Source organism: Mytilus edulis, chromosome 3, assembly GCF_963676685.1.
Source record: "Mytilus edulis chromosome 3, xbMytEdul2.2, whole genome shotgun sequence".
In the NCBI taxonomy this organism is placed as follows: Eukaryota; Metazoa; Mollusca; class Bivalvia; order Mytilida; family Mytilidae; genus Mytilus; species Mytilus edulis.
This window is the reverse complement of record NC_092346.1, coordinates 26,670,730-26,685,340: the sequence shown is the minus strand read 5'-3', so window position 1 is coordinate 26,685,340 and position 14,611 is coordinate 26,670,730. Positions and strand designations below refer to the sequence as shown.

General features: G+C 32.0%; 1 protein-coding gene across 1 annotated transcript in view; it reads left to right on the top strand.

Annotated features, from left to right (window-relative positions):
• Positions 1–14,611, top strand: part of LOC139516107 (dual serine/threonine and tyrosine protein kinase-like) — a 162,217-nt gene that overhangs the window by 56,774 nt on the left and 90,832 nt on the right. Inside the window, exons 3-5 of the mRNA XM_071305960.1 lie at positions 4,674–4,769; positions 9,455–9,748; positions 13,665–13,898. Of these exons, the coding sequence (XP_071162061.1) occupies positions 4,674–4,769; positions 9,455–9,748; positions 13,665–13,898 (624 nt within the window). The remainder of the gene's footprint in view (positions 1–4,673; positions 4,770–9,454; positions 9,749–13,664; positions 13,899–14,611) is intronic.

The window sequence follows — 14,611 nt, the reverse complement described above, 5'->3', positions numbered from 1 at the left end:
ACCAGGGGTGATCTGAGCCGGATCATCCGTACCAGATCACGCTAGCTTGAGTTTATTGTTTTGCATGCTTTCCTTTGTTTTCGAAACATTTTGGCGGGAATGCTTATCCTCAATGAAAATTTAGAATAATCTACTGAGAGAAGACAATGATTTTCTGATATATATTTCTTTAAATTATAAGGCCAACAAGTATAAAATTAAGACAAGATTTTGTATAATACTTGAAAACTTGCCACTTAGTACCGGAAAATTTCGAGGTCGATCGTCCTCTGTCGCCCCATTCTCAAGATATGAAACTGTTTTTCATAATTTTTCCAGACACGTTTTAAGATTATTATAGTGTGGCATCATGTTTACTGATTTGTTTTGTCAAAAAGATGTTTTTAATAGAATATGGACAAAAGCATTGTTTGTTTATTGTACGGCGAATTGCAAAATAACAACTTTTGTCTGTACGGCGTCTTGCAATATATTGTAATTTTAAGAGGAAACTGTTTAGATAATATCAATTGACGGTATTTTGTCGATATCAAAGCTTCACAGGCTTGCAAATATACAAAATAAATTACTTATCAAATATTATTAAATATACGCCGTTAATTCCGGTTTTTCAACCATATTATCCTAAATATATTCATATATCATTATACTACTAACGGCTGTTGTCTTATAATTTGTTGTTAGGGTGAAACTTTGTAATTTCAATAAAATAAACCGACCATTCATCTTTTGTTGGTGCTGTTGTTTTTTTTTTAATAAAAATAGTAGAGATGTGGTGTAATAGCATATAAGATAACAGTCCATCGTAAGTGTATGAAAGCAATTACATGCTATCCTACGGCCTTCAACAACGAAAACTTGTACCTTATAAAGTCGGCTATAAAAAGCACCGACATGTAAAATGTGGAAGGATTCAACAAGAAAACTAACGGCCTAACTCGTAACAAAACCATTTATGAAAAACAACAAATATGATAGAGATGAACCAACGCCAACCACCGAACCTCACGATCGAGAATTCGGACAGACACATAAAAGTATGTGCTGGGTTAAATTGTTTATTTTTTTTAATTTCTGAAATAATTCATTTGTAAAAATTTAAGAAAATACTTTGTTTCAGTCATCGAAAGTTAGGAGGAATAAATCTTGAATTGTGTTTCGAATTAATTTCAGACTTGCGTTTGCGTTAAAAGATATAGTAGCACGTGATTATTTGTTTTCAAACAAAGTCACCTTCTCTGTTTTGAAACTAAAGTATGGATCTCGGTCTGATCTGTTTGGTTGAATACAAATGTGAATTAATTGTGTTTCAAAATAAACAGTTATCCCCAATTGTGTGTGTGTGTGTGTAAATAATCTAATCTTTAGATAGATGCTAAAACCATTTTTCTTAATTAAGAGAAAAAAAGTGCAACTTAGGTACGCCTTGATATAAAAAGGTGTACCCGACTAAGAATTTACCGATTACTTTTTTTTTTTTTTTTTTTTTTTTTAAACAAAACTGTTTACCAGGGCAAATAAATAAATGAATGCTATCAAATCAACTGTTACATTTTCGTGGATTTTTCCAAAAGAATTTATGAGTATGCATCGTCAGGATTGAAAAATATTTCAAACAGTCCTTATTTCATGTTATTTGATTTGACGGGTCGCACGGACATGGGTTACACTTAACGCTACGTCAGAGCATAAAAACAGGTCAGTGAAACAGTGACATACCTTTTCGAAAGTTACAACATTTACCTGCGTTTGTATATGTCGTATTCAAATTATATACATCTGGTTTTAAAGATGTAATAGGACTGTGTTCAAGCCTTCAGGGGCGGATCCAGGATTTCAGATTAGGAGGGGGGCGCCAAGTAGTTATTCGCATAGCTATCTGATATGACATTTTTGTAGGTAAAATCATTGAAATATTCTTCTAAAGGGTTGCAATGAAGGTATTTCAAACTATTGTGAGATTAAATTAGCGAAAAATTAAAGTTTCAAGCAGGAACCGCTTAAATCTACCCTGACAACAATCTACAACCACTAGTGACTGACTGACGGATGGACGGACAGAGGTGTAACAATGTGAGGTGTAACGAGTTATGATGGCAAGTTCGCCTACAAATTAGAAAAATCTACAACAATCTCCTAACACCCCTAATTTACGCACTTAGAGATTTATATTGCATACATATGAGTTTATAAAGCTACAGTTATAAAGGTGCAGCCCAAAAAGCAGAAGATGAAGATTATGCGAAAAATTTATTTTGATTCTGTGTTCTTAGCAAACAAATCTACAATCAAGACACCCTCACTTTTTGAAAAATGATCTATATAGCAATATCAGGTAATAAATATCTCAACCAAATCTTTAAAGACATGGTGCTGGTAGTTGTGACATGCATAAAGAAATACAGAAACGTCACCGAAAAAAATAACCCTTGTTTGCAGATCCTCAATGTGTCTAACCCAATTGTATATGGTTTCAATAATTTGACATTAACTTGAGAAATGTGAAGAGTTGACGGATAGACCAGCGGACCGACGGAAGCAAAGTGAGACGAGACAGATCGCAACAGCTCACCTGACCAATAATAGTATTAGATTTTTCAAACGAAAATTTCTACTTTTTGCCGTGATTTTTTATTGTCCTTTCATAATATCTGTTTTTACTTTTTTGATTTTCGTAACAAACTTTACATTACTGTGGTGTTGCACCAACCACTAAAATCAGAATGAGATGCATTTACGAAGTTATATTTATTTTCTAGGGATATTTTGGAACTTAGATTATTAAGAAATTGATTATAAAAACTGCAAATACAATGTAACAATTGTTTGTACTTTAACTGCTAAAATCCTATTTCATTTTTCAACAAACGCTGAGCTCCGCGTGTGACACATTCCTTTGAAGTCTATAACATTTTTAGAACTTTAATCAATCGTAGTCAGTTGATAAGTAATCACGTTGATTTTGTTCAACTGACAAATTTTTATACTTTGAATGTGAAAAAAGATGGAATGGTCTTTTCTGATACTCAAATAAGTTGAAGACAACCCATGCCTTGCAAATTTTAGAGGGGGCTCTAGCCCGCCACGCCCCCGCCTAAGTCCGCTCCTGACCTTAGATTGTGTATACATCTTAAATTCTGTCAAGCGGATGGTATTTTTATCTAATGTATAATTTGATATTTGAACTTAATACTTTATTTTCTTTGAAAGGACGGCAAATACATATTCTAAAATTAGCAAGTTGCCATACATTTGAAAACAAGTTGCCATACAGTGGATTTGTCAACACGAGCAAGTTGCCGTACCCTAGACTTTATTTTATATGGTCTATATTCTGTAAAAAAAACATCTTTTTGACAAAAAAAATCAGTAAATATGATGCCACACTATAATAATCTAAAAACGTGTCTGGAAAAATAATGAAAAACAGTTCAATATCTTGAGAATGGGACGACAGAGGACGATCGACCTCGAAATTTTCCGGTACTAAGTGGCAAGTTTTGGAGTATAAAACAAAATCTTGTCTTAATTTATCACTTATCTGCGTAATAATTTAAAGAATTATATATCAGTAAATCATTTATTAAGCGGCACCCTCATCAAATGAGTGGAAATGCTTTAAATTGAATGAATTCTTAACTTGTTTACTTCTTTTTCTATTTCTCTCCACTTCGTTAGTACCCAATTTCCGGTGGCGATGATACACAGTGTTTATGTAGAAAAAATAGGCACGATCAATTCAGTTATAATTTTGTCACATGTTCCACGTGCTGTGTGTCGATTGTTTATCAATCTCACGATTTGGTAAACTATCCATTTATGTAAGAATTCATGTGTTAATTGTATCATGGCTTACAAGGCTTACAACGCTACATGTTCTCTTAGGATTTTTAAGGTTTATGTACCCTTCTGTAGCCATTTTTGTACGAACTTTTCAAACTTCAATTGTATCAAAACTACAGACAAAATGAATAATAGAGATAGGCCATTTTGTACATATTCCAAGGGGAAACTTGATGCAAAGCATTATTTTTTACTGTTCCATGGCATTTAATAGAAAAAGAGGACTTTGTGGCAAATAAATCAAGATTTTTATAGAAAATCCACAGCCTTTATCCTTGTACTCTCATATTTGGCAATTTGATGACTGATAGATATAGGATTATTGCATGCAGTGCTAGCATTGATTTCATTAAAACAAGTTTATAAATGTAGTTATTGGTTAAGACAAGTATAAATATGGCCAAAATCAAGTACACCTTTTAGGGTGTGCTCGACTTTAGTGACTCAGCACGAGGTGTTTTGGAATTTACAGGTTACTTAGAACTTTTTGTAAAACATAAACACTAGCACATCATAGAAAATCAAGTGAGTAATTTATGTTTCAAATTTTATAACAAAAATCTCTGTATTAAAGGCTGTGGATTTTCTATAAAAATCTTGATTTATTTGCCACAAAGTCCTCTTTTTCTATCAAATGCAATGAAACAGTAAAAAATAATGCTTTGCATCAAGTTTCCCCTTGGAACATGTACTAAATGGCCTATCTCTATTATTTATTACATCTTTAGTTTTGATACAATTTAGGTTTGAAAAATTAGTACAAAAATGGCTACAGAAGGGTACATAAACCTTAATGCATTCTTCTTTACCATGTTGTTTTTTCTTTTCAGAGGAACTTTCTGTTATGACCAGCCAAGGTAAAGTCATACACATTTACATAGGAAAGAGCATTCATGAGATAAAAGAAAAGGTTCGAACTCTTGATGGTTAGTAAATATTTCATGTAGTTATTACTTCAATATACATATTACAGTTCTGCGACATTTTTTTCAAAAATAATCGAATAAAATGATCGTAAGTTATATTGAAATGTGTTTTTCATACGTTTGATGTGATTGAGGTTTTGATTTTGTCTTTTGATTAAGGACTTTTCGTTTTGAATTTTCATCATCACTTCATATCCAGAAATCAACGCCACTTTGCTTATTTGAATATTATACTAAAGAAATCGGATACGGGTCACGGAAATTGCATTAAAATGATAGGGAATTTTGAAAAAATGTCTGTTTTAATTTAAACTTAAGTGATAGACAGGTTGCCGGGGCAGAAAATGAATATACACAACAATATACACCATTTAAACGAAACACAATGACTGTTGTTGCAAAAATACAGGTTCCTGAGCTATTTTAAAAATCGAAGCGAGAGGCTCTTAACATTGCAGTATAAAATACAGGCTAAAATGGCTGAAACGTCAAATTTGCAAACTTCGTGTTGAAAATTGGCTTACAAGGTCATTACAAAAACAGGTTGCCGGGGTGAAATATGAAACTTGAATTTCCAAAGAATAAGCAAGTCCAAACCTTGTATGTGTAGTCGTTGAACTCTAGGTTCCCACGTAAAATTAAAATGTCACTATTTCAAGAAGAATAAACTCACGAAAGCACGAAAAATTCATTGTTTTGATTTTGACCGCCTGACAACTTTACGGAAATATCAAAGTGATTGTAAATAAGGACTCTGTGACGGGCAACTTATAATATCCGTGTTTTAAAGATTTTAATGATATCAAGCCTATCAAGCCAGTCCAGTTCAAAGTACTATCACGTGGTACAATTCTCATTTACATATTATGAATATTAATTAGCGAAACCACTACTAATTTCTGGCTATGTGGCGTCCTTCGTCTGTCGTCCGTCGTCCATCGTTGTCCGTCGTCTGTCGTCGTCCGTTAACTTTTACAAAAATCTTCTCCTCTGAAACTACTTGGCCAAATTTAACCAAACTTGGCCAAAATCATCACCAGAGTATCTAGCTTAAAAATGTGTCCAATGACCAAGCTTGCCAACCAAGATGACCGACTTGATTGAAAATAGAACATAGGGGTAAAATGAAATTTTTGGCTTAGATATCTGAAACTAAAGCATTCAGAGCAAATCTGACATGGGGACAATTGTGCAATCAGGTTAAGATCGATCTGCCCTGAAATTTTCAGATTAATCAGACACTCCCATTTTGAGTTGCTGTCCTGAAAACGTTATTTCAAGGAAATTTTGCAGATTTTTGTTATTATCTTGAATATTATTATAGATAGAGATAAACTGTAAACAGCAATAACGTCAGCAAAGTAAGATCTATAAATAAGTAAACGTGATAAAATTGGTCATTTGACCCTGTACGGAGTTATTGCCCTTTAAAGACAATTTAACAATTGTTCGTAAAGTTTTGTAATCTTTTATAAAAGTCTTCTCTTGAAACAACTGAGACAAATTTAACCAAACTTGGCCACAACTATCATTAGTGTATCAAGTTAAAAAATTGTGACCCTGCTTGCCAACCAACATGGTCGACGTGGCTAAAAATAGAATTTAGACAGAAAATGCAGTTTTTGACTTATATCTGTGAAACTAAAGTAAAAGTATAACGGTTGCAATATTTCATCCATCAATTGTAAATAGAATATCAGGTGGGCGACACAGGTTTCTTAGAGCCTCTAGTTTATTTTGCTCGGAATAGAAAAGAGCTACTGAACATTTTTATACATACGTCAAATAAATACAAATCTTTAACAAGAATTCTATAATTCGATTAAATTAATGTAGTCTATATTCAAATAAAAAAATGAAAGAAATTTAAAAGAAATTTTATTAATTAATATTTAAAATGAAAGATAAAAAATAAAAAAGATACAAATTCACGTTTTTCTCTCTAGATAGTTACATAAAAAAAAATGTATGAAATCAAAGAAATGCATACCCAGTTGACCTGACTTTTCACACACACACACACACATACACAATATGTAAAGGGAATAACTGCTATCAAATGATACATACATTTGTATTTGAAAATAATTACATAAATGTAACTGTATAATTTCAATGTAAATACAGTTGGGTTCTAGTCCGTATACCGGTATCTCATATACCGGTATTAAAAAAAACATCAATTGGGAAATCTAATATCAATTAGCAAAGATGCATTGCTAAATGCATTACCAAAAAGAAGAAAAAGATTCAACGACAAATAAAAATCAAATTTTCAACTTCAGCTTTTATTAACTAAGCGAAATGGAAACTTTTGAAATCAATGTAATAACTTAATTTTTTTTTGTATTGCAATTAGTTGATATTTGTTATCTTAATGTCAAAATCTGCATGGAATTTTCTTTTTTTAAAGAAGATGATATTATGGTGTTTTCACGATTGTCCAACTTTTTGAATAATTCTTTTTATTTTGGCTCATCATTTTAAAATGTATTTTTTTACTTTAATATGTGATATATTTTATAAAGAAGGTCTGTGTTGTTTTATATTAAAGACGACAACTAGGTTACGGATATGTTATATTTTAATGAATAAGATAAAGACAAGTATCTTATTGAAGTTAGTTCCTTTGTTTTCGTCCTATAGTTGAAGTGTTTCCCTCGGTTTTAGTTTGTAGTTTCTTTGTTTTCCTCTTATAGTTTATGTGATTCTTAAAATGTCCTGATTCAAGGCAGGCAAACGGTAGTTGTTATCTTATAGTTCGTTTCTGTGTGTGTTGCATTGTTGTTTGTTTTTTTGTAGCACTTCAGTGTTTCTATTGTTTCGTTGTTTTCATCTTATATTTGATGTGTTACTATCAGTTAAAGTTTGTAACCCTGATTTGTTTTCTTTCAATCGATTGATGATTTTTGAACACTGGTATACTACTGTTGCCTTTAATTATTTACAATCATAACAAATTTTTTTCTGAGTCATCACTGAATTTCTAGCATCATTTTAAAATAAGCATATTAGTAAAGAAAATGTACATGCATTAAAAAAATTGCATGAGAAAAAAAACCTTATACATAAAACATCAAAATTATTTTCATAAAGATTTTTTATATAATTTATATATAATTGTTTTGATTGAAGTTTATGTTATATACGTAAGGAATCAGACAAATTACGTTGTTACAATGTATGTATATGATTCTGTAAACAAGTCTGTAGGAAAACATGCTTATTTTGTTCTATTACAATTTTTGTGTCGCATATTGTAAAGGATAATTGAATTCTTTAGATTTTACGGTTGGTTCAAATATGTCATATTTCTTTATCTGAAATTATATTGTTATAAATTAAACAGTTAGTTTTTCCGTTAAAACTATACTATGTAAGGTAAGGGCTTTTGCTAGCTAAATGAGTTTTTCTTGATGTTCAATGCCGTAACGTGACCTATGTTTGCCTCATCAAATTCGCGAAGGAAGTTGTGATTAGAACCTTGGACGATCAAAAATTACCTTTTTGTGGGAATATTTTGCTATGAAATTTTAACAATCTTCAAATCGGTCATTTTTATATCGATTTTTATTTAGAATACGGACTTAGGTTGCAGAAACCTTATTTGTCGTGAATTACATACAAAACCGACGTTTTACGGTTTACAACGCGATGTCTTTCAGTGTTGTTTACCGTTTAACTCGGTGACCCTTTTAATATTTACATCAATTTGTGAATAAACAATACAATTTCCTTTTTTTTTAGAACAACTTATGAGTGTAAAATTTGAGATTTGAAGAATTTTATACAATTTTCCGATCGTTTTTTGCCGAATTTCCTGCTTTCTATACACATGTTTGCTGAACCTTGACCTTAAATGACAATTTTTAGCATTTTGGTGCGTTGTTGCATATATACTGGTAAACTTTACTTGATTTATAAAAAGAATCTGAAAGAAAAAAAAAGAAAGAACAAGAATGTGTCCCCAGTACACGAATGCCCCACTCGCACTATCATTTTCTATGTTCAGTGGACCGTGAAATTGGGGTAAACCCTCTAATTTGGAATTAAAATTAAAAAGATCATATCATAGGGAACATGTATACTAAGTTTGAAGTCGATTGGACTTCAACTTCATCAAAAACTACCTTGACCAAAAACTTTAACCTGAAGCGGGACAGACGGACGGACGGACGAACGAACGAACGAACGAACGGACGGACGGACGGACCAGAAAACATAATGCCCCTCTACTATCGTAGGTGGGGCATAAAAACAAACAAACAACAGGACAAAGGTTAAACAAATCTGTTTAGTGGCCTTCGGCTGTTTTCTGCTCCTTGGCCGTGTTATTGTCTCATCGATACATTCCCCATTTCCATTTTCCATTTTGACATGGTTATAATTGTATGTCAACTTACGATAGGAATAATCGCCATTCAATTATGAGTTTTGCCTGTCTTTGACAAAACTGCAGAAGAGTAGAGAAAAAACTAAAATCAACAAAAAAAAATCATTAAGTCAAGATCATAAGATCTGCAAATAGGTTCGAAAAGCCTAAATTGTCAGTTGGTTGAGTTATTCCGTAAAATGATTTTTATATATTTTTTTTTTACCTTCATACTGGGATATATAAATTAGCGTGTTTCACCTGTACCTTCATGTGTAGCATTTGCAGAATAACATTTAACATTGTTTTTAAGCTGAAAGTACCACACCAATAAAATTCCTCATTGAAGGAATAGTAGACACTGATGAAGAAATTAGAAAAATTAATGAACTGAAGGCAAATATAAATGCTGACCAAATAGATATTCAATTAGAGAGTGCCGAGAAAGGGTCACTTACTTTAATAGTAAGAATCAAGAACAAAATACTACAGAAAAGGAGGTCATTGGTACAGACGGTCGTGAAATTTATTCACAGTATAACTGCAATGCACAAGTTTATCCACAATGATAAAGAAGAACCAACTTTAGTGATTCTACCAGATGAAGGTAAATTTAGTTTCCAATTTTATTTACAATTAAATTTAGTTAATTTCAATTCATCTACAACTAAAACTAAATTATGAGTTGCATTATATGCTGGAATTGTATGATCAAATAAAATGTATCATCTAGTATGCTCATATCAATCCATATAGGAGAAATTGTACGGAGTACACAACCAAATCGATATATGAAAATCTAACTATAAACTAAAGAAACATGATTGAAGGAGTTGAACTCTCTTTCTTACAATTTGATTATATAGTTTATGGCCACGTTTTACTTCAAAAGATCTCATAAATTTCTTTTTCGTAATGCCATGAAGACTATTTTCGGTATACCCCGAGTTTGTTGAAATCATAAACACGATCTTCAATTCTACAGCCAAAAAAAAAAATCATTCGTTAACGTAAACAAATTTTACAGATAAGTATTTCCTAGACAAAAATTGACACCCTACAAAAATTAAGAAATAATTGATGCAAGCTATACTTTATTGTAGTTTTAACATGGGTAGGCATTATATATTCGTGATTATTTTTGCCCGAGCGATAGTGAGGACTAAAATAACTCGATTATAATGCATGTTAAAACTACAATAAAGTATAGCTTGCATCAATTATTTCGATTCTGATTAAGACAATTAAGGTAATTTCTATGTCCGATGTGTATAAGGGTAAATCGTTGTGCAGGCTCTTCCATGAACCTTCCTTTTTGTTTGTAAAGAAGCAAACTGCTGGCACTGTGATTTTTCAGAGGGAGGAGGTTTTGAACAGCCAGCATGAACGGTTGTCGTGTCTAGGTCAAATATGTCAATTTCGGAATGCAACGCATTACAGTCATAATAAATGAATTAGTAACAACATGTGCATTATTTAAGAGTTTGGAAGTGTTTTAAGAAAATGAAATATATTAAACATGTTAAATGCATGCCAATTTGATAAAATTCATTATTCTGCAGTAGTCAATATACGCATGTGCAAAAAAAAATATTGGATTTAGAGCATGGGTTTATTCATAAAGCGAAAGAAGCACGTCATATAAGAAATTTGGCATTTAATAGATAATAAACTATTAAAACCATAATCGATTAGACTGGTAATTTGTTTTTTAATAATACTCAAATATGTCTCTGACTCATTACTCTTGCTAAAAATGGGATTACTTTTGATCCATTTCGCCCAGTCAAAACAGTCTGTTTTATATAATATAGTAATAAAAGAAACAAAGAACACCAAACAAAGATAAAAATGGAAATATACATCAAACTAAAGAAATTGGTATAAGTTTTTCCATTTTTTGTCATATGTATTCCCTTTTCAACATCTTATTTTGTTTAGATATCTCAACTTGTTCAATTCGCTTGTGTATGTAACAACGCATTTGATTTTAACGAAAGAAATCTCTGTTTTACTGAAAAATTATCTCACCAGGGTTTTCGATAACACAAAATAGTTAAAACATTTACTGAATGTTTACCATCGGTCTGCATAAGACTCATCAGTGACGCTAATATCAAAATTGTTAAAATGCCAAACAAGTATAAAGTTGAAGAGCATTGAAGACCGAAAATTCCAAATACGGCTGAGATAATCTGTGCATTGGATAAGAAAAATCCGTAGTATTTCGAATAATTCATAATTTTGCAAACAGTAAATTATAAAAATGACCATATAATTGATATTTATGTCAACACTGAAGTGCAGACTACTGAACTGGTGATACCCTCGGGGACGAAACGTCCACCAGCAGTGGCATCTACCCAGTGGTGTAAATACTTATCATAGGTTATCATAGGCTTATACTTTGATACGCCAGACGCGCGTTTCGTCTGCATAAGACTCATCAGTGACGCTCAGATCAAAATTGTTAAAAATCTATGCCTGGGATATGAAAAATTGTTAGTATTTCGAATAATACATAATTTTGCAAACAGTAAATTTATCAAAATGACCATATATTTGATATTCATGTCAACACCAAAGTGCTGACTACTGGGCTGGTAATCGGACAGTTCAACTATTCTTGCTTTAGAATTGTCTGCGTTCTGATGATTGATCAACGAAAATGAAACAGTAGAAATAATTGGAAGTCGTACTCGTTAAGGTTGAGAAATTTTTCCGCTTAAAGACGTAACAAAACACTGAACATCATTTAAACTTTTTCTTTATGATATTAAGTTTGAAATATGAATACAAATGTGTGTTATGCATAACGATACACCCAAAGTTAGCTGTTAAGTAAGCTTAGACGTGTGCAAATTGAAACCGGAAGTTAATTTATCGTATAAGCTCATGGTCAATACGGGCTTTACGCCTTTTTCCGTATTAATTTCCGTATTGACCACTGTATTGGCCATGTCCGAAAACCAACATTAACCAATATTAACTCCGAATTATTATTTTGTAGCAACAGGACAATGTTACCAGTATCGCACTGGCTAATTTATGCGTATAAGTAGATATAGGAAGATGTGGTGTGAGTGCCAATGAGACAACTCTCCATCCAAATAACAATTTAAAAAAGTAAACCATTATAGGTCAATGTACGGCCTTCAACACGGAGCCTTGGCTCACACCGAACAATAAGCTATAAAGGGCCCCAAAATTACTAGTGTAAAACCATTCAAATGGGAAAATCAACGGTCTAATCTATATAAAAAAACGAGTAACGAGAAACACGTATAAATTACATAAACAAACGAAAACTACTGTACATCAGATTTCTGACTTAGGACAGGTGCAAACATTTGCAGCGGGATTAAACGTTTTAATGGTACCAAACCTTCTCCCTTTTTCTAAAACAATAGCATAACATCACAACATAGAACGATAAAATATCAATTGGAAGGGTTAACTCAATCAAAAAACGTTAATTAATACACTATGAACGAATAAATTTGATCTGCGATAGCATAACATCACAACATAGAAAAACACACGATAAAATATCAATTGGCAGGCTTAACTAAATCAAAAAACGTAAATTAATACACTATGAACGAATAAATTTGATCTGCGATATTTGAATGCAAATGCACAGTTAATAAAATATTAGGGACAAACATTCAAGGCCAAAAAGCAAACAAACAAGTCCAAACAAAGCCATGACAAGACACCACTGCGAAATATTTAACCCTTCGAAAATAATCACTTTTGAAAATAAACCGGTTTTAATAATACAGGTAAATCTTGAAGTTTATACAAATGTAGTAAGAAGAAGTGAAAATTAGAAGATATTCCAAATAATCAAAGCTGGTATATAGACAAGATCCATATTAATATAAAATAACAAAAAAACATTATAAACAGTATCAACAGGTCGAATTAACAAGAAAATAAGATTTGAGAGTACTCGCAGTTTCTGACAGCTAGTTAAAAGCCAAAAACAATTAATAATAAAAAATCATGCATCAGAGACTAAAATCAAATAAAACACATCCCAGGGATTTAGTATGTTAACGTCATGAACAGTCAGAGAAGACATGACTTGTGCAATGCCAAAAATAAATGTATCGACAGGTAGTAGGATAGTGAGGAGGAGCGACTTCTATAGAGATAAAAATTAACGTGTCTGTGTCTCTATACATCCTGCCTCAAAAGAAGATGTACAATTTAGTTGTGTATTCATTTACTAATGACAAAATCGATATTAGTGCCAATGTAAACTATATTCAGAGATCTAATTACAATATTGGTACGATAACCCTTACTTATAAGTTTGTTTAAAGGTCCGATGAGTTTACACGGATCACATAGTGATTTGCTCATATCATTTAATACTCAATGTTGTTAACCGGAATTATATCCCATAAACACAGGAATGCAGTAAAAAAGAATAAAATGCATACTAAATTAAAGGTTGATTACAACAATTGATGTGGTCCAGTTATTATCAATATGTTTTTTCCCATATATATTAGGTAATGTAGATTCGGTATCCTCCACTGGGAAAGAGGTAGCGATGGAATCATCCTGCGATGGATCTGGAAAAGATTCACTTGTTTTAAATCTTCAGGTTAAGAATAAAGTCTTTCAGACAGGTTCACTTCCACAGAGTCTTGGTAATTTTCTAGAAGATGCAATACAGATATCCGATGGTAGAGACTTGATCCGAGGCAACGAACTCCGTGCAGTGGTACTTCCGAGAAATGAAGGTGGGTTTGTGTCAATATTTTTACGCATGAAGGAACAATTTTTATTTTATACTCTACATATATAAATGATATTGGGTATTTCGAGAATCATGCAAAATCAAATATTACCGTTAGCAGGTAAACTAGTAGAAATCTTTTGTGTATGGTAATTGATTCTTATAATGGAACCGTTTGATAAAGATATTAGCATATATTTTATCGTTACGGATCAGTCTCTATTCCGGAAGCCGTAAGGATATCAAAAGTTTGCCATCTCTTTTGATGTACAGTACTTTTATCAACACAGCTTTATCAAATTTAGTTACAAATATCAAATATGCTCCGTGTAACATTCTGATATATCATGTATATGGTTCATTTTATATAAGAATAATACCTGAAACAGAGACTTTATAGATTTATTTCTATTCCGTTATATTTGGGTTTTCCCTTATCTATTTCTGTCTTTAGTAACTGTGGTTTGTAGAACAAGTTTGTAAAACAAGTTTGAAGAACTGGTTGGATATTATCTATATATATAGAAAATAATAGTGCATTGACTTGACATATCAACGATATAAGGATGAGGCTTAGAAACGGGGAAATGCGAGGCTGTGCCGATCTATTTCTCCGTTTCGGGCCGAATCCTTATATCGTTGATATGTCAAATCAATGCACTATTATTGTCTTTATACTGCAATCAAAAACAACATTTTCAATGGTTGTTTAATGCG